We start from the raw sequence: 24,527 nt of genomic DNA, 5'->3' as shown, positions 1-24,527 counted from the left end.
AGTTCAAAATGATTTGACTTCCAATGTTGGAGCCCATAGTGTTCGATTGCTAAGAGCTAATAATTTAGAAGGCACATGAAATGTGTCTACAAAATGTATTGGCATGACATCTGAGAATTATAAGTAGGCTTTTTACAGAAAAAATGCATTATATCAAGGTAGGCTAAATAATTCAGATATGGTGAAAGAAATGAATGTTACTTCTTTAAATTTTAATGTGTACAAAATGTGGCTCAGAATCCTTGATACAGTGCATTGGGAAAGGATTCAGACCGGTTGACAATTTGTGACGTTGCAGATTTAGTCTAAAATGTATTTTTTTTTAAATTCCCTCATCAATATATGCACAATACCCCATAATGACAAAACAAAAACAGGTTTTTAGAATTTTTTTAATGAAATATCAAATTTACATAACTATTCAGACCCTTTACTCAGTACTTTTTTGAAGCACCTTTGAGTCTTCTTGGGTATGATGCTTGGCACACCTGTATTTGGGGAGTTTCTCCCATTCTTCTCTGCAGATCCTCTCAAGCTCTCTCAGGTTGGATGGGGAGCGTCGATGCACAGCAATTTTCAGGTCTCTCCAGAGACGTTTGATCGGGTTCAAGTCCGGGCTCTGGCTGGGCCACTCAAGGACATTCATAGACTTATCCCGAAGTCACTCCTGCGTTGTCTTGGCAGTTTGCTTAGGGTCGTTGTCCTGTTGGAAGGTGAACCTTCACCCCAGTCTAAGGTCCTGAGCGCTCTGGAGCAGGTTTTCATCAAGGATCTCTGTGTACTTGGCTCTGTTCATCTTTCCCTAGATCCTGACAAGTCTCCCAGTCCCTGCTGCTGATGAGGAAATGTAAAGAAAAATTCATTTTAGAATAAGCCTGTAACTTCATAACAACATTTGGAAAAACGAAAGGATTCTTAATACTTTCCGAATGCACTGTACATTAAGATTGATCTCTTCTTGAATTTACTGTTGAGTTGGTTAAAGTCATTGGCAACTGAAATGCAACTTGTGTGACCACTATGCAGTTCTGACATTCAGTGCAACTGAGATGAAGCTAATAAAACGCAGGTGCTTAGGACAGAGCAGTCAAGGTTAGCTAACCGAAAGAATTGTGTTTAATTATTTGGGTTTTATCTCCTTTTGAAGGCTAAAGCACAGCTAAACGAAGGACAGGGCAAATGTGCCTATAGGTCCTGACAACACAGGTCCTCACAACATCTCTCGCAACAACGTACTGTACATCCTAACTGACTGAGCATGTCTCCCTACAGAATCCAAAGCGGTGTGCAAACTGGGCCGGTCAGCCTCTACATCGGGGGTTCCTTCCCCGTGCGGTACTCCCCAGCACCAGCCCTTCGAGCCCCAGCCAGGCTATAGTCAGGTACCGCCGCATGCCACCACAGAATAAGAGACCAAGCTGGAAAGAAAGTGCTTGTGAGCCCACGTGGGGCCCTTGTCATGCCCTTGTCTCTCTGTGTTCACCTGTGTGTCGGCTGTCTGACCCCATCTCTAAATCGTATTTTCCTCACCCCGTAGCCCCGTCCCCCTGTCCCCTGTCCCACCACTATGTAGCTGTTTTGTCTCGTCTGTATTGCATTCGTCCAGGGGCACTCTGCTTATTTGTGTTTTGTGTTTGTGGAGACATCTTCATCCTGTGGTATTTCAAGGTGATTGGTATACTCATATATACAGACATCAAACCTCAGTGATATAATAATCTGTTTCCATCTCAGGACAAGGAGCCAGGGCAAGCTTTCTTCCTCCCTCCTCCTTTTACTTTTACCACTATACCTACCTGGCCCTCCTTAATCTAGCTGGCCCTTACTTACTTCAGCTAAGCCCTTCCCTTTGTACACTAACTGAAACTTCCAATTTACTGGAACCGTACCACTGCCCTTTGACCTTACCTCCACCTGTGCCTTTAGCTGGCCCTTAACCCGGACTTCGATCTGGTCCATAACTGGCACCTGCCATCTTCCCTTTTCTTTTACCTCTATGACCATCTGTGCTATAACCTGACCCTTTAATCTGTACATTGACCAGCACTTTGAACTATGCCTGGCATTTTAACTGTTCTAACTGTCTTTTACCCAGCGTTTTACCTGCTTTTCTCCCTGGCAGCACCGTCAGTTCCCAAACCCCTAGCAGATGTGCAGTTTCTACTTCTAAAAAGGACCAAACGTGACTCATTTCATGTTTGATGTATGAATATACAGGGCCATGAAAAAGCATTTGCCCATTTCTGATTTTCTCTATTTTTGCATACTTTTGATACTGAATGCTATCAGATCTTCAACCAAAACCTAATATTAGATAAAGGGAACCTAAGTTTAAAAATAACAATAAATCTACCTATTATTTGTATTTATTTAATTAACAAAGTTATGCAACACTCAATTCCCCTGTGTGAAAAAGTAATTGCCCCCTTACACTCAATAACTGTTTGTGCCACCTTAAGTGCAATGACAGCAAAGAAAGCTTCCTGTAATTGTTGATCAGTTGCATAACTTTGTTTATGAAATAAATTAAATAATGTTGTAATTGTTGTGTTATTTGTTCACTCAGGTTCCCTTTATCTAGTATTAGGTTTTGGTTGATTACAAAATCTAATAACAAATATGCAAAAAATTTGAAAATCCGAAAGGGGCCAAATGCTTTTCCGCACTACTGTATGTATACACAACATACAGTGCCAGTTAAAAGTTTGGACACACCTACTCATTCCAGGGTTTTTCTTTATTTTTACTATGTTCTACATTGTAGAATCATAGCGAAGAAATCAGTGAAGACAAATTATGAAAAAAAAACCACATATGGAATCATATAGTAACCAAAAAAGTGTTAAACAATTCAAAATATATTTAGCCGTCCTTTGCCTTAATGACAGCTTTGCACACTCTTGGCATTCTCTCAACCAACTTCATGAGGTAGTCACCTGGAATGCATTTGCTGCAGAGTATAAGTTCATTAGAGTTACCAGCCTCAGAAATTGAAGCCCAAATAAATGCTTCACAGAGTTCAAGTAACAGACACATCTCAACATCAACTGTTCAGAGGAGACTGCGTGAATCAGGCCTTCATGGTTGTATTGTTGTGAAGAAACCACTACTAAAGGACACCAATAAGAAGAAGAGACTTGGTTGGGCCAAGAAACACGAGCAATGGACATTAGACCGGTGGAAATCTGTCCTTTGGTCTGATTAGTCCAAATTTGAGATTTTTGGTTCCAACCGCCTTGTCTTTGTGAGACACAGAGTAGGTGAACGGATGATCTCTGCATGTGTGGTTCCCACCGTGAAGCATTGAGGAGGAGGTGTGATGGTGTTGGGGTGCTTTGCTGTCTGTCTGTGATTTATTTAGAGTTCAAGGCACCCTTAACCAGCATGGCTACCACAGCATTCTGCAGCAATACGCCATCCCTCTGGTTTGCGCTTAGTGGCACTATCATTTGTTTTTCAACAGGACAATGACCCAAAACACACCTCCAGGCTGTGTAAGCCAAGGTTTTTGATCAAGAAGGAGAGTGATGGAGTGCTGCATCAGATGACTTGGCCGAAAACAATCACATGACCTCAACCCAATTGAGATGGTTTGGGTGAGTTGGACTGCAGAGTGAAGGATAAGCAGCCAACAAGTGCTCAGCATATTTGAGAACTCCTTCAAGACTGTTGGAAAAGCATTCCAAGTGACTACCTCATGAAGCTGGTTGAGAGAACGCCAAGATTGTGCAAAGCTATCATCAAGGCAAAGGGTGGCTGCTTTCAAGCATCTAAAATATAAGTTTTTGATTACTACATGATTCCATATGTGTTATTTTATAGTTTTGATGTCTTCACTTTTATTCTAAAAAGTAGAAAATAGTTTAAAAAAAAGATCACTATGTGTTTGTGTATGCTGTTGGTTATGGAACAAGTTTTTACTTTTCTTATATCTCTTTATGAGTGATCAACCATTCTTGAACATGTCACATTGATGTATACATATGTATCTCTCTACTGGGGAGGCAGCATATGACACTTCAGAAGTGACATACTACACACACAATACACAAACAACATGCACACACACTCACACACTCAAACACACTCAAACACACACACACACACACACACACACACACACACACACACACACACACACACACACACACACACACACACACACACACACACACACACACACACACACACACACACACACACACACACACACACTCTGACAGGTCACTCAACCATTTGCACGAATCAGAACTAAGCTACCCAGCTTTCTTCATTCGCACTCCCCAGCTCATAGAAAAAGTAGTCTAACTAAAAACAGAAGGCCTATCCTACTGAAAGTCATCCAATCAAAACAGAAGCCAAGAAAATAAAACCTTGTCAAATCCTTCTGTCATTCCGCCCTTTCTGTGTCCTTTTTGTGTCTGTGTCCTTGTCTATATATTGTGAGAATGCTGAAAACGCATTTGTTGTTCTGTGTGTTTTCAAATGAATGTCTTACTGTGTGCATGTTTGTGTATTTGTGTGTATGAACATGCAGTGGGCCATGTTTCACCTATAGATAAATACTGCTTAAACTTCCTATCTGAATAATTGAATATTTGATTACCGTAATGTCTACACTTGAATTTACTGTTATATAAGCCTTGGTCAACGATGACACTGTGTTTTACTGTTAATGGAAAGGAGGACAGTCTTACATATCAATGCATCATATGGTGTTATACACACGTAGACTACGTAGGCTTTTCAGACAAAATCAATACACACTTCACAACCAACACATCTACCAAGACAATACACACATTATCATAGACGTGTGGTCTCATTCAAAAAACACCACTGTCTGTACCTTTCCTTAGCATTAGGAAAGTAGTAGCACTCACTACCAACTATTTTCTACTTCTGTCTATAACATAAACCTAGACCATTGGTTCCTAACCTTTTCTTAACCGTGGCACACCTTGATGGGATAGAACAGTCTGTCGCACACCTAAACTTTTCCTAATAACGTATTTTGTGGTAATCTGATCCATACTGCAAATAATCCATTTTAAGTAAAAGAAAAAAAATCTTTGAATAAATAGGGTTTATTTAAACTATTTTCATAGTTCCTTACTCATGTTTAGTTTGTATGGACCCATTTATAAGCGTCCTGCAAATCTCCAATAGAAAGAAAAACTCTGGTAGATCCAGTAAAATAGGTCTTTGGGTTTTTGGCATTGTAAAATGTGCAACCCCAAACACAAAGCCATGCTCCGTTTGTTTCTTTGGCAGAGGCTGTGGTATTGCTAAGTCTCGTCAGACTTGCCTGTGCAAAGGGTTCTCGCAGGAGAAGTAAAATTATACGAATGACCATGCTCGTTGTGCGCCCCTCAAATGATACAAATGTAACAACGGCTCCAGCGCATTGGACTTGAAACAACGATACAGATGCAACCATGTGTGCCATTCAATGTATTATCTACAGTCGTGGCCAAAGGTTTTGAGAATGACACAAATATACATTTTCACAAAGTCTGCTGCCTCGGTTTGTATGATGGCAACTTGCATATACTCCAGAATGTTATGAAGAGTGATCAGATGAATTGCAAATAATTGCAAAGTCCCTCTTTGCCATGCAAATGAACTGAATCCCCCAAAAACATTTCCACTGCATTTCAGCCCTGCCACAAAAGTACCAGCTGACATCATGTTCGTGATTCTCTCGTTAACACAGGTGTGAGTATTGACGAGGACAAGGCAGGAGATCACTCTGTCATGCTAATTGAGTTCAAATAACAGACTGGAAGCTTCGAAAGGAGGGTGCTGCTTGGAATCATTGTTCTTCCTCTGTCAACCATTGTTACCTGCAAGGAAACACGTGCCGTCATCATTGCTTTGCACAAAAAGGGCTTCACAGCCAAGGATATTGCTGCCAGTAAGATTGCACCTAAATCAACCATTTATCGGATCATCAAGAACTTCAAGGAGATTGGTTAAATTGTTGTGAAGAAGGCTTCAGAGCACCCAAGAAAGTCCAGCAAGCTCCAGGACCGTCTCCTAAAGTTGATTCAGCTGCGGGATCGGAGCACCACCAGTACAGAGCTTGCTCAGGAATGGCAGCAGGCAGGTGTGAGTGCGTTTGCACGCACAGTGAGGCGAAGACTTTTGGAGGATGGCCTGGTGTCAAGAAAGGCAGCAAAGAAGCCACTTCTCTCCAGGAAAAACATCAGGGACAGACTGATATTCTGCAAAAGGTACATGGATTGGACTGCTGAGGACTGGGGTAAAGTCAATTTCTCTGATGAATCCCCTTTCCGATTGTTTGGGGCATCCGAAAAAAAGCTAGTCCGGAGAAGACAAGGTGAGCACTACCATCAGTCCTGTGTCATGTCAACAGTAAAGCATCCTGAGACCACTCATGTGTGGGGTTGCTTCTCAGCCAAGGGAGTGGGCTCACTCAACATTTTGCCTAAGATCACAGCCATGAATAAAGATTGGTACTAACACAACCTCAGAGAGCAACTTCTCCCAACCATCCAGGAACAGTTTGGTGACGAACAATGTCTTTTCCACCATGATGGAGCACCTTGCCATAAGGCAAAAGTGATAACTAAGTGGCTCCGGGAACAAAACATCGATATTTTGGGTCCAGAGCCAGGAAACTCCCCAGACCTTAATCCCATTGAGAACATGTGATCAATCCTCAAGAGGCGGGTGGACAAACAAAAACACACAAATTCTGACAAACTCCAAGCATTGATTTTGGAAGAATGGGCTGTCATCAGTCAGGATTTGGCCCAGAAGTTAATTGACAGCATGCGGGGGCCGATTGCAGACGTCTTGAAAAAGATGGGTCAACACTGCAAATATTGACTCTTTGCATCAACTTCATGTAATTGTCAAATAAAGCCTTTGACACTTATGAAATGCTTGTAATTATACTTCAGTATTCCATAGTGTCACGCTCGTGTGGGAGTGAGACGGACCAAAACGCAGCATGTGGAAAATAAGCCATCTTCCTTTTATTATAGAAGAAGGCAAAACGAAACAAAACACTTACAACCTAACAAAACAACAAACGACCGTGAAGCTATAAACGTAGTGCACACACACAGGCTACAAACGTTCAACATAGACAATTCCCCACAACAAACTAAAGCCTATGGCTACCTTAAATATGGCTCCCAATCAGAGACAACAGAAACCAGCTTTCTCTAATTGGGAACCCATTCAGGCAACCATAGACTTTCCTAGGCAACTACACACAACATAGACACAGCTAGACAACTATACTAAACATAAACCCAACTACTCTAAATAAACCCCCTAAACCTTACAATCACCCTGGACACTACAAAACCCACATAAATACCCATGTCACACCCTGACCTAACTAAAATAATAAAGAAAACAAAGAATACCAAGGCCAGGGCGTGACACATAGTGACACAACATCTGACAAAAATATCCAAAGACACTGAAGCAGCAAACTTTGTGGAAATTAATAGTTGTGTCATTCTCAAAACTTTTGGCCACGACTGTAAGTGGCACTGGTGCTCCCAAGTCAAAATCCCATGTTCATTCCACAGGTCACGTTTATAAGTGTTATAAGAGTGTTCCAAAAATGTTTACCCGAGAGTTCCTCAAGTCACACCAGTGTGCCGCGGTACACAGGTTAAAAACCACTGACCTAGACTACTCACAATTTGTACTCTTTCCAGACACCAACAACACACACTTCAGGACACGTACATCTATCATACAAATACAGTGTCTCGTGAAAGTCTACACACCCCTGTCACAATTGTCATATTTTGCTGCCTTTAAAATGTTTATCGAAAAAGGGATTCAATTAGATTTTTACCAGGTGAAAGCTATGATCCCTTATTGATTTCACTAGTTAAATCTACCTCTGTGTAGATTAATGGGAGGAGATAGGTTAAATAAGGATTTTTAAGCCTCGAGACAACTGAGACATATATTGTGTATGTGTGGCATTCAGAGGGTGAAAGGGCAAAACATAAGATTTAAGTGCCTTTGAACAGGGTATAGTAGTAGGTGCCAGGCGCACCGGTTTGAGTGTGTCAAGAACTGCAACGCTGATGGGTTTTTCATGCTCAACAGTTTACCGTGTGCATCAAGAATGGTCCAACATCCAAAGGACATCCAGCCAACTCATTGGCGTTGACATGGGCCAGAATCCCTGTGGAAAGCTTTCAAAACCTTGTAAGAGTCCATCCCCGATGAATTAAAGCTTTTCTCAGGGCAAAAAAGCGTGCAACTCAATATTCGGAAGGTGTACCTAATGTTTTGTAGACTCACTGTATATCCATTGTTTTTTGTCAAAATTGCTGAAGCTCGGTAGATTTGGTTGGGAATCATTATTGGACGGCAATCTTCAAACCTTTTCAATCAGTTTTAATGTCAGGACGGAGAATGGACCCCTCAGGAACACTCAACAACTCTTGGAAAGCCATTCTGTTATCTTTGGCATAAACATTTGTTTAATTGTCCCACTGAAAAATACAACTCTATCCCAGTGTTCAAAACATGCATTCAGAAGACTGAGACATGTTTTCCTCTAGCTTTTTACCTGGGCTTTGCTCCTTTCATATTCTTTTGATCCTTTCAAGCTCTACAGCCCCTGCCAGTGACAAGCATACCCATAACATAATGCTGCCACCACAAAAGGGATCAACAATATGACATTCACTCCACATTGCTGGCCAGTATGACAACATGAAAAGAAGGAAGCCTGCATTAAAACAAATCTATTTCAAATCATCTATTATGTTTGCAAAAAGGTCCTTAAGTAATGCTGCAAGACAACATGGCAAATAAATATACTTTTTGCCTTCAGGTTTGGGACAAATCTAATAAAACACATCACAGAGTGAACCCCTCTGTATTTTGAAGTAATGTGGTGGCAGCATTATATTATGTTTATGCTTGTCACCGGCAGGGAAAGATGAGTTTGTCAGGATCAAAATAAAAATATAGACAGTACCAGTCAAAAGATTGGACACACCTACTCATTCAAGGGTTTGTCTTTATTTTTTTACAATTTTCTACATAGTATAATAATAATTCAGACATCAAAACTATGAGATAAAACATATGGAATCATGTAGTAAAAAAGTGTTTAACAAATCAAAATATGTTTTATATTTGAGATTCTTCAAATGTAGCCACCCTTTGCCTTGGTGACACCTTTGCACACTCTTGGCATTCCCTCAACCAGCTTCATGAGTAAGTCATCTGCAATGCATTTCAATTAACAGGTGTGCCTTGTTAAAAGTTAAATTGTGGAATTGCTTTCCTTCTTAATGCATTTGAGCCAATCAATTTATATTATTATTATTATATATTTTTTTAACCAGGTAAGCTAGTTGAGAACAAGTTCTTATTTACAACTGTGACCTGGCCAAGATAAAGCAAAGCAGTGCGACAGATACAACAGCACAGAGTTACACAAAAAATAAACAAGCACACAGTCAATAACACAATAGAAAAAAAAAGTCTATATACAGTATGTGCAAATGGCATGAGGCAATAAATAGGCCATAGTAGCAAAGTAATTCCAATTTAGCAGATTAACACTGGAGTGATAGATGAGCAGATGATGATGAGCAGATGATGGTGTGTAAGCAGTGATACTGGTGTGCAAAAAAGCAGCAAAGTAAATAAAAACAATATGAGGATGAGGTAGGTAGGTAGGTAGATTGGGTGGGCTATTTACAGATGGACTATGTGCAGCTGCAGCGATCGGTTAGCTGCACAGATAGCTGATGTTTAAAGTTAGTGAGGGAAATGTAAGTCTCCAGCTTCAGCGATTTTTGCAATTCGTTCCAGTCACTGGCAGCAGAGAACTGGAAGGAACGGCGGCCAAAGTAGGTTTTGGCTTTTGGTATGACCAGTGTGATACACCTGCTGGAGCGCGTGCTACGGGTGGGTGTTGTATTCGTGACCAGTGAGCTGAGATAAGGCGGAGCTTTAACTAGCACAGGCGTATAGATGACCTGGAGCTAGTGGGTCTGGCGACGAATATGTAGCGAGGGCCAGCCGACTAGAGCATACAGGTCGCAGTGGTGGGTAGTATAAGGGCGGCAGGTTAGCCTAGTGGTTAGAGCGTTAGACTAGTAACAGAAAGGTTGCAAAATTGAATCCCCGAGCTGAGAAGGTAGAAATCTGTCGTTCTGCCCCTGAACAAGGCAGTTAACCCACTGTTTCAAAGGCCGTCATTGAAAATAAGAAATAGTTCTTAACTGACTTGCCTAGTTAAATAAAAAATAAATAAATAAGGTGCTTTGGTGACAAAACGGATGGCACAGTGATAGACTACATCCAATTTGCTGAGTAGAGTATTGGAAGCTATTGTAGATGACATTGTAGATGAGCCAGACACCTAGGTATTTGTAGTTGTCCACGTATTCTAGGTCAGAACCATCCAGAGTAGTGATGCTAGTCGGGCAGGCGGGTGCGAGCAGCGAACGGTTGAAAAGCATGCATTTGGTTTTGCTAGCGTTTAAGAGCAGTTGGAGGCCACGGAAGGAGTGTTGTATGGCATTGAAGCTCATCTGGAGGTTAGTTAACACAGTGTTCAAAGAAGGGCCAGGTGTATACAGAATGGTGTAATCTGCATAGAGGTGGATCAGGGACTCACCCGCAGCAAGAGCGACATCGTTGATATATACAGAGAAAAGAGTCGGCCCGAGAATTGAACCCTGTGGTACCCCCATAGAGACTGCCAGAGGTCCGGACAAAAGGCCCTCCAATTTGACACACTGAACTCTGTCTGCGAAGTCGTTGGTAAACCAGGCGAGGCAGTCATTTGAGAAACCAAGGCTATTGAGTCTGCCGATAAGAATACGGTGATTGACAGAGTCGAAAGCCTTGGCCAGGTCGATGAAGACAGCTGCACAGTACTGTCTTTTATCGATGGCGGTTATGATATCGTTTAGTACCTTGTGCATGGCTGAGGTGCACCCATGACCAGCTCGGAAACCGGATTGCACAGCGGAGAAGGTACGGTGGGATTCGAAATGGTCAGTGATATGATTGTTAACTTGCCTTTCAAAGACTTTAGAAAGGCAGGACAGGATGGATATAGGTCTATAACAGTTTGGGTCTAGAGTGTCACCCGCTTTGAAGAGGGGGATGACCACGGCAGCTTTCCAATCTTTAGGGATCTCGGACGATACGAAAGAGAGGTTGAATAGACTGGTGATAGGGGTTGCAACAATGACGGTGGATCATTTTAGAAAGAGAGGGTCCAGATTGTCCAGCCCAGCTGATTTGTACGGATCCAGGTTTTGCAGCTCTTTCAGAACATCTGCAATCTGGATTTGGGTGAAGGAGAAGCTGGGGAGGCTCGGGCAAGTAGCTGCTGCGGGGGGCGGAGCTGTTGGCCGGGGTTGGGGTAGCCAGGAGGAAAGCATGGCCAGCCGTAAAGAAATGCTTATTGACATTTTTGATAATCATGGATTTATCAGTTGTGACAGTGTTGCCTAGCCTCAGTGCAGTGGGCAGCTGGGAGGAGGTGCTTTTGTTCTCCATGGACTTTACAGTGTCCCAAAACGTTTTGGAGTTAGAGCTACAGGATGCAAATTTCTGTTTGAAAAAGCTAGCCTTCGCTTTCCTGACTGACTGCGTGTATTGGTTCCTGACTTACCTGAACAGTTGCACATCGCGGGGAATATTCGATGCTAGTGCAGTCCGCCACAGGATGTTCTTGTGCTGGTCAAGGGCAGTCAGGTCTGGAGTGAACCAAGGGCTATATCTGTTTTTCGTTCTACATTTTTTGACAGGGGCATGCTTATTTAACTTCTCTAGGATATGTGGGACGCTACCATCCCACTTGGCCAATAGCCAGGGAAAATGTAGAGCGCCAAAATTTAAAAAAAAAGATATAAAATCAAACTTTCATTAAATCACACATGTAAGATACCAAATTAAAACAACACTCGTTTTGAATCCAGCCACCATGTCAGATTTCAAAAAGGCTTTTCGGCGAAAGCATAAGATGCTATTATCTGATGATAGCACAACAGTAAACAAAGAGAGTTTAGCATATTTCAACACTGCAGGCACGACACAAAACACAGAAATAAAATATAAATCATGCCTTACCTTTGACGAGATTCTTTTGTTGGCACTCCAATATGTCCCATAAACATCACAAATGGTCCTTTTGTTCGATTAATTCCATCCATATATATCCAAATTGTCTATTTATTTGGCGCTGTTGATCCAGAAAAAAACAGCTTCCAATTTGCGCAAAGTCACTACAGAATATCTAAAAAATTACCTCTAAACTTTGCCAAAACATTTCAAACTACTTTTGTAATACAACTTAAGTTATTTGTAAACGTTATTAATCGATCAAATTGAAGACGGGTCTATCTGTTTTCAATACAGGAGATTAACAAACTAACGCTACTTTTCTAGTCTTGCGCAACTCTCAAACAGTACACATGACATTACACTGTTTCCAGGTGGCCTCACTTCTTCATTGCACAAAGGAATAACCTCAACCTATTTCCAAAGAGTGGTGACATCCAGTGGAAGCGGTAGGAACTGAAAACAGGGTGATTAGAAATCCAGTATTCCAATAAAAACTCATTGAACAGACAGTGACTTTAAAAAAATAAAAATAATAATGGTTAGTCCTCGGGGTTTTACCTGCTACATAAGTTCTGTTATACTTACAGACATGATTCAAACAGTTTTAGAAACTTTAGAGTGTTTTCTATCCAAATCAACTAATAATATGCATATCTTACATTCTGGGGATGAGTAGAAGGAAGTTAAAATTGGCCACGCTATTTATCCAATAGTAAATTTGCTGCCCCCTATCCTAGAGAAGTTTTAAGATGGTGAGGAAATTACCTTTAAAGAATTAGAAATGCCTGCTCGCAGAAGTGTTTTAGGGAGCTTTTGACAGTGATGAGGGGTGGTCGTTTGACCGCGGACCCATAGCGGATGCAGGCAATGAGGCAGTGATCGCTGAGATCCTGATTGAAAACAGCAGAGGTGTATTTGGAGGGCAAGTTGGTCAGGATAGCATCTATGAGGGTGCCCATGTTTACGGATTTAGGGTTGTACCTGGTGGTTTCCTTGATAACGTGTGAGAGATTGAGGGCATCTATCTTAGATTGTAGGACTGCCGGGGATGTTAAGCATATCCCAGTTTAGGTCACCTAACAGAACGAACTCTGAAGATAGATGGGGGACAATCAATTCATATATGGTGTCCAGGGCACAGCTGGGAGCTGAGTGGGGTCTATAACAGGCGGCAACAGTGAGAGACTTATTTCTGGAGAGATTAATTTTAAAAATTAGAAGCTCAAACTGTTTGCGCATAGAACTGGAAAGTATGACGTAAGTACGTGGTCCCGTGTGGCTCAGTTGGTAGAGCATGGAGCTTGCAACGCCAGGGTTGTGGGTTCATTTCCCACGGAGGGACCAGGGTTCAATTCCCACGGGGGGACCAGGATGAATGTGTATGAACTTTCCAATTTGTAAGTCGCTCTGGATAAGAGCGTCAGGTAAATGTATGACACAACTTTGCAAGCTATCTCTGCAGTAGATTGCAACTCCTCCCATTTGGCACTTCTATCTTGATGGAAAATTTTGTAGTTGGGTATGGAAATCTCAGAATTTTTGCTGGCCTTCCTAAGCCAGGATTCAGACACGGCAAGGACATCAGGGTTGGCGGAGTGTGTTAATTAAAACAGTTAGTAAAACAATCTTAGGGAGGAGGCTTCTAATATTAACATGCATGAAACCAAGGCTTTTTCGATTACAGAAGTCAACAAATGAGAGTGCCTGGGGACACGCAGGGCCTGCTTTAGCCTCCACATCACCCGAGGAACAGAGGAGGAGTGGGATGAGGGTACGGCTAAAGGCTAGCAAAACTGGTTGTCTAGTGCGTTGGGGACAGAGAATAAAGGAGCAGATATCTTTGCATGGTAAAATAGCTTCAGGGCATAATGTGCAGACAGGGGAATGGTGGGGTGCGGGTACAGTGGAGGTAGCCCAGGCACTGAATGATGATAAGAGATGTTGCATCTCTGGACACGCTGGTTATATTGCGTGAGGTCACCGCATGTGTGGGAGGTGGGACAAAGGCATGAACAGTGGGAATAGGGGCTCCGCAGTAAACTAAAACAATGATAACTATCCTAAACAACAGTATACAAGGCATAGTAAAATTTGAGAGAGACATAAAGCGAGGCATAAAGCAATCACAGGTGTTGATTGGGAGAGCTAGCTAAGACAACAACGTGTAAGACAACAACAGCTAATCAGCTAAGACAACAACAACAGGTAAAATGGCGACGAATGGGCAGAGAGCGTCGGTTAACTACACACAGGGCCTGAGTTCGGGGCTAGGGCCGACAGATAAACAAAGGTAAACAAAGTGGAGTACTGTGATAAATTAACAGTCAAGCAGGCATCAGCTATGTAGCCAAGTGATCATAGGGTCCAGTGTACAGCAATAGATGGAACAGGGAAGCCGTGGGGTAGTCGTTGCTACGCTAGCACGCGGGAGACACAACATGTTAAAGTTAGCAGTCCGGGTTAAGTAGAAGCGTCTGCTCTGACATCCAGCAAAGGCCGGATGAAGGCAAAGCTGATGGAATTACATCTGCGGACCAGTCGTGGTGGTACGGCGGGGTGCCGAATCAACGAAGGGACCGGGCCAGATGGCGAAAGAGGTATTGTAGTTGTGGTAATTACATTTGCTAGCCGGGAGATGCGCCTGGCTCAGGGCTAGCTTCGGGGCTGGGTCACTCAGTGGCAGCTAGCTAGCTAGCTGTAATAATCAATGGTCAAGGGTTTATGGCAGTAATCTGGCGTTGTAATGGAGAAAAACAGTCCGAGGCTGGCAGGTATTATCCAGGCTAAAAAACAGGCTAGTGCCTGAGCAGAGGGTAAAGGTCGCTAGCAGTGGCTAACAATGACTAAATAACATTGAGTGTGGCGCGTTACCGGAAGGTTTATTTAATTGAAAAATGGAAAAAGAGATTGAAAAATAAATTGAAATATATAAAAAAAAATACAATAAAATTCAAAAAGTAAACGAGAGGACGAAAAACCACATCTGCACTGCTACGCCATCTTGGTTCACAGTTGTGTTGTGACAAGGTGGGGTTGGTATACAGAAGATAGCCCTATTTGGTAAAATACCAATTCCATTTTATTGCAACAGCGCAAATAAGCAAAGAGAAATGACAGTCTATCATTCATTTAAAACATGATTGTCAGTCATTCCGAAAAATTTAGAGAACTTTCAAAGTTTCTTCAAGTGTAGTCGCAAAAACCATTAAGTGCTATGATATACAGTTGAAGTTGGAAGTTTACATACACTTAGGTTGGAGTCATTTAAAGTTTTTCAACCACTCCACAAATGTCTTGTTAACAAACTATAGTTTTGGCAAGTCGGTTAGGACATCTACTTTGTGCATGACACAAGTCATTTTTCCAATAATTGTTAACAGACAGATTATTTCACTTATAATTCACTGTATCACAATTCCAGTGGGTCAGAAGTTTACATGCACTAAGTTGACTATGCCTTTAAACAGCTTGGAAAGTTCCAGAAAATGATGTCATGCTTTAGAGGCTTCTGATAGGCTAATTGACATAATTTGAGTCAATTGGAGGAGAACCTGTGGATGTATTTCAAGGCCTACCATCAAACTCAGTGCCTCTTTGCTTGACATCATGGGAAAATCAAAAGATATCAGCCAAGACCTCAGAAAAAAAATTGTAGACCTCCACAAGTCTGGTGTATACTTAGGAGCAATTTCTAAACACCTGAAGGTACCACGTTCATCTGTACAACCAATAGTACACAAGTATAAACGCCATGAGACCACGCAGCCGTCATACCGCTCAGGAAGGTTCTGTCTCCTAGAGATGAACGTACTTTGGTGCAAAAAGTGCAAATCAATCCCAGAATAACTGCAAAGGACCTTGTGAAGATGCTGGAGGAAACAGGTACAAAAGTATTTTTATCCACAGTAAAACGAGTCCTGTATCGACATAACTTGAAATGCCGCTCAGCAAGGAAGAAGCCACTGCTCAAAACCGCCCTAAAAAAGCCAGACAACTGTTTGCAACTGCACATGGGGACAAAGATCACACTTTTTGGTCTGATGAAACAAAAATAGAACTGTTTGGCCATAATGACCATTGTGCAATCCGAAGAACACCATCCCAACCGTGAAGCACTGGAGTGGCAGCATCATGTTGTGGTGGTGCTTTGCTGCAGGAGGGACTGGTGCACTTCACAAAATAGATGGCATCATGAGGAAAGAAAAAATTTGAATATGTTGATGCAACATGTCAAGACATCAGTCAGGAAGTTAAAGCTTGGTCGCAAATGGATCTTCCAATTGGGCAATGACCCTAAGCATACTTCCAAAGTTGTGGCAAAATGGCTTAAGGACAACAAAGTCAAGGTGTTGGAGTGGCCATCACAAATCCCTGACCTCAATCTGATAGAAGATTTGTGGGCAGAACTGAAAAAAGAGTGTGCAAGTAGTGAGGCCTACAAACCTGACTCAGTTACACCAGCTCTGTCAGGAGGAATGGGCCAAAATTCACCCAAATTATTGTGGGAATCTTGTGGAAGGCTACCCGAAACATTTGACCCAAGTTTAACAATTTAAAGGCAATGCTACCAAATACCTATTGAGTGTATGTAAACGTCTGACCCACTGGGAATGTGATGAAAGAAAGAAATAATTATCTCTACTATTATTCGGACATTTCACATTCTTAAAATTACGTGGTGATCCTAACTGACCTAAAACAGAGAATTTTTACTAGGAATAAATGTCAGGAATTGTGAAAAACTGAGTTTAAAGGTATTTTGCTAATGTGTATGTTAACTTCCAACTTCAATTGTAAGCATTAAGACACTTTCTTCAGTATTTTGTTGAATAACCTATTGCCAGCGATTACAGCACTGAGTCGTCTTGGGTAGGATGCTACAAGCTTAGCGCACCAGTATTTGGGGAGTTTCTCCCATTCTTCTCTACAGATCCTCGCAAGCTCTGTCAGGTTGGATAGGAAGCATGCTGCACAGCTATTTTCAGGTCTCTCTCGAGATGTTTGATCAGGTTCATGTCCGGGCTCTGGCTGTGCCACTCAAGGACATTCAGAAACTTGTCCCAAAGCCACTCCTGCGTTGTCTTGTCTGTTTTCTTAGGGTTGTTGTTTTGTTGGAAGGTGAACATTAGCCCCCTTTCTGAGGTCCTGAGCGCTCTTCAGCGGGTTTTCATCAAGGATCTCTGTGTACTTTGCTCCGTTCATCTTTGCCTCGATCCTGACTAGTCTCCCAGTCCCTGCTGCTGAAAAACACCCCCACATCGTGATGCTACCAGCACAATGCTTCACCGTAGGGATGGTGCCAGGTTTCCTCCAGACGTGACGCTTGGCATTCAGGCCAAATAGTTAAATCTTGGTTTCATCAGACCAGATAATCTTGTTTTTCATGGTCTGAGACATTAGGTACCTTTTGGCAAACTCCAAGCGGACTGTTATGTGCTTTTTACTGAGGAGTGGCTTCCGTAGTAAAAGGCCATAAAGGCCTGGTTGGTGGAGTGCTGCAGAGATATTTGTATTTCTGGAAGGTACTCCCATCTCCACAGAGGAACTCTAGAGCTCTGTCGGGGTGACCATCGGGTTCTTGGTCACCTCCCTGACCAAGGCCCGTCTCTTCCGATTGCGCAGTTTTTTAAAATCAATTTTAGAATAATGCTGTAATGTAACAAAATGTGGAAAATGTCAAAGGGTCTGAATACTTTCTGAAGGCACTGGAAAAATGTTAAATGTTTTGCCACATTTTTTGCAGTATTACTTTAGTGCCTTGTTGCAACAACAATGCATGTTTTGGAATATTTTTTTTCTTGACAGATTTCCTTCTTTTCACTCTATCAATTAGGTTAGTGTTGTGGAGTAACTACAATGTTATTGATCCATCCTCAGTTTTCTCCTGTCACAGCCATTAAACTCTGAAACTGTTTTAGTCACCATTGGCCTCATGGTGAAATCCCTGAGTGGTTTCCTTCCTTTCCGGCATCTTAGTTAGGAAGGACGTCTGTAACTTTGTAGTGACTGGGTGTATTGATAACCATCCAAAGTGTAATTAGTAACTCTCCCATGCTCAAAGGGATATTCAATGTCTGTTGTTTTCACCCACCTACCAATAGCTGCCTTTCTTTGCGGGGCTATGGAAAACCTCCCTGGTCTTTGTGGTTGAATCTGTGTTTGAAATTCACTGCTCGACTGAGGGTCCTTACAGATAATTGTGTGTGTGTGGGGTACAAAGATGAGATAGTCATTAAATAATTAAAGAATCATGTTAAACACTATTATTTTACACAGAGTGTGTTCAAAATTCTAGTGCTGTGTGGCCCAGTTGGTAGAGCATGGAGCTTGGAATGCCAAGGTTGTGGGTTCAATTCCCATGAGGGACCAGTAAAAAAACATATGAACTCAGTACTGTAAATTGCTCTGGATTAGAGCATTTGCTAAATGATTAAAAATAAGCTTAATAACCTCTATGGGATCAGTGTCCCTCCACAATTACGGTTGAGCTAAGGTGATTAGCATGATGTTGTAAGTAACAAGAACATTTCCCGGGACATAGACACGTCTTATATGGTCAGAAAGCTTAAATTCCTGTTCACTGAACTGTCCAATATACAGTAGATATTACAGTGAACAATTACCATGCTGTTGTTTGAGCAGAGCGCACAACAACAAAAACTTTTATCACGGCAACTGGTTTGATACATTCACCTCTGAAGGTAAATAATGTACTTACATTCTGTAATCTTGCTCTGATTTGTCATCCTGAGGGTCCCAGAGATAAAATGTAGCATTGTTTTGTTTAATAACATCTATTTTTATATTCAAATGTAGGAACTGGGTTCATGTCTTCTCAACTTTTTATTTCACATTGAACATGTAGATCAGGTTGTGTTGATATGCAGGAAAAACATCTAATGTAAATCCCTTTTTAGATAAAATTTTAAGGCAGCAAAAATGTGATAGCTGTGCAAGGGGTGTAGACTTCACTAGGCACTGCACATATTATTGACTGAGTTGATTACACTCAACTTACTTTGCCAGTAAGATTGCACATGTCTGTTGATAGAGACAAATTACAATCATAGTCTCTCTCTTCGAATGCTGCTGTCTGTCTATGGCAACACCAACATTCTGGGCAACCCCCTCATACCCTCTGTCCCCCACCCCTCCTCACCCCAGATGATCCCTCCCATGCTGTGGGCTTGCGGAGACAACACCATGATGGAGATGATTGAGAAGAAGCGCAGCCTGTGTCGGGAGATCAAGGCCCGCCGAGGGCCAGCAGACAACAACCTGTGTAAGCAGGACAGCATGCCCATCTTGCACAGCTGGAGGAAGAGCAGCAATGGGACCAAGAAGTATGGCGGCCCTCCCCCTTACTCCACACAGACCACCGTCTTCTGGGACACGGCTATCTGACAGGAGTGATCCACCCTGTCCTGGGCCTTGTCACGGGCCTTGTTCAAATGGAAGAACCAGGACTTGACCAGTATGTCCAAGACTACCTGGACTTGACTAGTGAGAAACACATTTTGTTTTCCGTTGCAAAACATTTTAAAACGTTTCTGTTGCGTGCCCTAATGAACACAACCCTGTCCTCAGACTCCTCCCCCTTCCTTTCACAAGCCAGATATGGGCATTGAGCTGGTGACCAATCAGAACACAGGGAGACAAGAGTTCCCCCCCACCTCTCTGTTGTAGCAATTCAAATATCTGGTATATCTCCCTGGTTTCGTATTGCTAATTTATATTTTAAAAATTGTACCTCAGTAATTGTCTTAATATTGAATATGCTTAGTACAATTATATATTTTCTAAAGATGAAAAAATATAAAATAATTAGCAAATTTTAGTCTACTGTTGTTAAATGGTTTTTCAAACCTTGTCTTGGATATTTATGTTGCAACGACACTTGTCTGTGCGTTGGAGAAAATAATATGTTGCCAATACGTTGAGGCAATTCAGTAAGAACACCATGTTTTTTTATACAAAAAAATCTAAAGGATAAATGTTCTTATTACTATGAAAAAAGCACTAATTTTAAATGGAATATATTTTGGCATCTTGAATTTAGATGTTGTTGTATTGGAATGCTGTGGTGAACCATTTGAATGATCCACAATGTAGGTATGGCTTGCTCCACTGCCCTAACAATCACTATGACCATGTCCCAATACTTAGGGCAAATCAGCCATATCATATAGGGCCAGGACCTAAAGTAATGTGGTAGCACAAATCCTATCAAATCAGTGGTCACACAAAGAGACAAGGGTAACAATTCACTTGACACCCAGCGTCATAACACGTTATGACACGGTCTTAACATGTCACATGTCATAACAACTGACGTAACGTGTCATAACCTGCTATAATATAGTCATAACACTGTCATGACCCATACATTTACAAATGTGACATTTATTGCATTCTTTTATGGCTGGTTAGGACACCTACATAAGTGTCAAACCCACAAAACCCACCGCACAAGGCAAAACATTCCATTACACCATAGCCTACCTGTCAACAGTATATTGATGTTATATAACATTTTCTGAAATTGAACATATTCAATTATTATTGTAATTGCGCACAAATTAATGTCATACATGCACCTACCCCAATGCTCTGTTGCTGATGACTGGGATGAATGCAGGAGAAGATTTCAGGAGCAGGACAAGACAACTTCTTTATGACTGATTACTGACATAAGGGCATGTATGGCTTATATGATTATGATGGTCATAATACCTCTTGCCAGTGTCATAAAGTTTATTTTCTTAAATCCAAGTACAGTGACACAGGAAGGTCATAATGCTTCATGACAGTGTCATAAAGTGTATTTTCTGCAAGTGATGTAAAATATGATGAAAAACAACATGACTGGAGATAATGAATTACGACAACAACAAAGCGCTTAAGAAACAATCTTTCAAATGAAAGGAACCTTCTTGGCTGGGATTTTTTTTTTAAATAAATGTGGGTTTTGACAGTCTTATGCAGGTGTCATTACCAGTCATAAAATAATGCAATATATGTCACATTTGTAAATATATGGGTAATGACAGTATTATGACCATATTATGACAGGTTATGACAAGTTATGTCAGCTATTATGGCATATTATGACATGGTCATGACCGTGTCATAAAGTGTTATGAAGCTGCGTGTCAAGTAAAGTGTTACCGAGACAAGAATATAGGAGACAAGGAGATAGGAGGGAAGGATGCCATTTATTAAGAGTGTTGGGACAAGATGGTTTGTACAGTACCCAACAAGTGCTTCATAATCTTTTCACACGACTGAGCCCAGCCAAACTTCACTGCCCTGGCCTGCCCTGGTTACACATCAACCGTAGTTGCTGGAGCCGTGCTGGAAAGAACAATGTGAAAACAAAATGTTGACGCTAGCAACTACGGTTCGGGTCTACACAAAAGTGTTAAAAAAGTATAAGAGATTATAAGAGAGTCGGTGACCCACATCACCGTGCCAGAATAGTGACTGACCGGGCAGTGGAAGACTCGGCCATAGGGATGGAGATACTGTCATGGTGTATTTAATGAAGGCAGTTAAGATTATCTACCTTTTCAGACAGGAACTAAGCTTGAATTAAAATTATGTCATGTCTTATCTGAGTCTGGGGGTATTTCTCTGGCCTCCAAATGAAAACAATGATAGTGAGTTTGAACTTTCCCACTGATTAACCGAAGTTCTACACATGTTATATCTTTCCAAATCGAGTCGTATCAAAATAATGTGAGGAGACATGATTATTGTTTATAAATGACCACACATACCATAACATATACACACACACATCAGGAGCCTATTCGGGAGGATGTAGCCTCCGGAGCTAAGGCGTCTCACATTCTGTTTGAAAGCCTGGGGAAGTTCTCATCCGAAAAGGTGATCAAAAGTGGTGGATCACGGCAGAGTCTCGTGACACATTTCCACTTCTCAAACAAATCGAGTATTTTACATGGTTGGAGCTCCAAAAGAGCTGATGTTTCTGAAAAATTTTCTGACTTGCAACAAGCGAGCTAACATAAAGACAACAAATAACCCCATCGAAGCTACGAAAGAGGCACCGACCAAAAAATAAAGAAATACAAGTAAAGAAAAAGGAAACGCGTATCATGAGGGGGAACATCATTTCTACTCAGAGCCAATCAAATTCAAGCAATGAATGCCACCGGTCCCATTCAAACGCAAAATCCAATACTGAAGTTCTCCAAGTCAATTAGATATCATTTGGACGGATTCAGCGAGACTAAAGATGTCACAGTGCATTCAAATAGAAAACTATTGTGTTGAACAATAAGGATTGTCCATCAGATAAAATAGGGTTCGAGTATTGTGTCTGCTCTTTTCATTCTATTTCTATCTGCAACATTCAGTTGTTTCACTTCCCATTCAGTGTCAACAAAGTTTCTAACATGCAATAATTAGTGATTAGCCAGTTGTGTCATCCCAATTATTTGTGATTGGCTGGCTGTGTTATACTGTCATCAGTGATTGGATGGCTGTGACATTTGATTAGTCGTGTTTTGCCGGCTGCCTTGATGAGGTTTGTAACAGTAGTCTACAGAGAGACCATGTCAGTTGTAGATCCGCTAATAAGGACAGTATCTACAGTGGCCCAAAAACGTGTCATCACTGTCAATCAGTCTGGTAGAAGTTGCCCTTGAGCACAGATCTAACCATTTAAGACACAACTACCCTCAGGTCAGTGTCTAGTGACAACTTCATCCTTCTCCCTGACATCAGCCAAACTGGCCTGTGAAGTTCTAACACTACACCTCTGCTCGGTAAGAAATGTACACTTGGAGCACACATGAGAAATTGCAGAATGCTCAGGCGAGCTATGGCTGTGGCCTACGGAGGGACCAGCACTCTTGCCATCTCCTTACTCCTCGTCGCTATTTCCTTTAAACTTTCTTAACCTGCTATTTACTCCATTGCATTGATCCTCAATTGCCCTTGTCGCCTCATTCTGATTCTCTATTCATCCTGTTTTGATCCTTAGAATATTGTGTGAGGCACACACACACAGTATTGACAATGATGTACGCCAGTGTGGAAATCCTTGCTATAAACATTGCTTTGGAGACCAGGGTTCACTGTGCCTCAGAGAGATGGTCACTAAAGCTCACAGAAATAGATATATGACCTAAACATTTATGATTACAGACCAGTGACAAGGTTTTACTTCAGAGGACGGATCTCTCTATCCACACAGTAGGCAGGTTTTCATTGACCCAGGTGTGTTTGACAAAAGCAATGTCGCAACATGTGTAATGGAAAAGGTAGATATATATAGGAGACCTTTTCTAAAGATCAACAACATTTGTATCCGTTCGACAGGGGTGGATTATTCTTTTGTCGAACATTATTGCGACAAATGACAATGGAAACTGTGATTTTCAAAATAAATGATGATTGCCCAATAGTTTTTAAGGCACGTGATGTCAACACGTAACTATGAAACTCCACACCACATTTAATTATAAATGCTTACTGCCTGTTAAATCTATTTTTCAACTATACAAATAATGTTTCTTTGCAGGATCCTTCCAAGACTGGCTGAATTGCTTTGCCTTGCTTTTTTGGTTGGCTGGATGCAAGTTTCACCATCCAATTACTTCACCATGGCACAGACTGTGGAGAAAAAGTTGGCACAATTCTTGCATTCCATCCATACTGGCTTCTGCGGGTTACCTGAGACATGAAACAGATAGGTGGGAGGGCATAAGGACTGTCACCAATTTATGAATGTCCAATTTGCCTAAATAGGTAAAGCAAACTTGATTTTTATTAGACTGTAGGTTTTTGCAAAAGAATATATGTTTTTAAAGGTGTGATGTCATTACGTTCAGCTGTTCTTATTATCGACACAAGATGGTTAAATCATTAAGCGTAGGGGAGAGTGGCATAAGTTGAGCCAAAGGGTTAGTTGAGCCACCTCTTGTTTTTACATTAACATTTTTGTCCTTTAGCAGATGCTCATATCCAGAGCAACTAACATTTAGTGCATTCATCTTAAGATAGCTAGGTGGGACAACCACATATCTCAGTCACAGTAAGTACATTTGTACATTGTTTCTAGGAAACCATAAACAAAATGAATAATGTCACCAAATATGTAGGAAGAGGTCACAATTTCATGGAGTCTGTGAAGGAAGAGACCACATGGAAAAAGTAAAATCAAATCGAAACAAATTTTATTGGTCACATAAACATGGTTAACAGATGTTAATGCGAGTGTATTGAGAAACGCTTGTGCTTCTAGTTCTGAGAGTGCAGTAATATCGAACAAGTAATCTAACAATTCCACAACAGCTACCTAATACACACAAATCTAAAGGGATGGAATAAGAATTTGTGCATATAAATATATGGATGAGCGATGTCCCGAGCGGCATAGGCAAGATGTAATAGAT

The 24,527-nt window shown here is 41.4% G+C and overlaps 1 protein-coding gene across 2 annotated transcripts in view; it reads left to right on the top strand.

Moving 5' to 3' along the window:
• Positions 1-23,536, top strand: part of nyap2a (neuronal tyrosine-phosphorylated phosphoinositide-3-kinase adaptor 2a) — a 103,350-nt gene extending 79,814 nt beyond the window's left edge. For both annotated transcript variants that reach the window (XM_055896602.1, XM_055896601.1), the window contains exons 6-7: positions 1,273-1,382; positions 19,270-23,536. In XM_055896602.1, the coding sequence (XP_055752577.1) occupies positions 1,273-1,382; positions 19,270-19,509 (350 nt within the window). In that variant the 3' untranslated portion in view covers positions 19,510-23,536. The remainder of the gene's footprint in view (positions 1-1,272; positions 1,383-19,269) is intronic.
• The last annotated feature ends 991 nt before the right edge of the window (positions 23,537-24,527 follow it).

Source organism: Salvelinus fontinalis, chromosome 33 (assembly GCF_029448725.1).
Source record: "Salvelinus fontinalis isolate EN_2023a chromosome 33, ASM2944872v1, whole genome shotgun sequence".
In the NCBI taxonomy this organism is placed as follows: domain Eukaryota; kingdom Metazoa; phylum Chordata; class Actinopteri; order Salmoniformes; family Salmonidae; genus Salvelinus; species Salvelinus fontinalis.
This window is presented reverse-complemented; position numbering and strand designations above follow the sequence as displayed.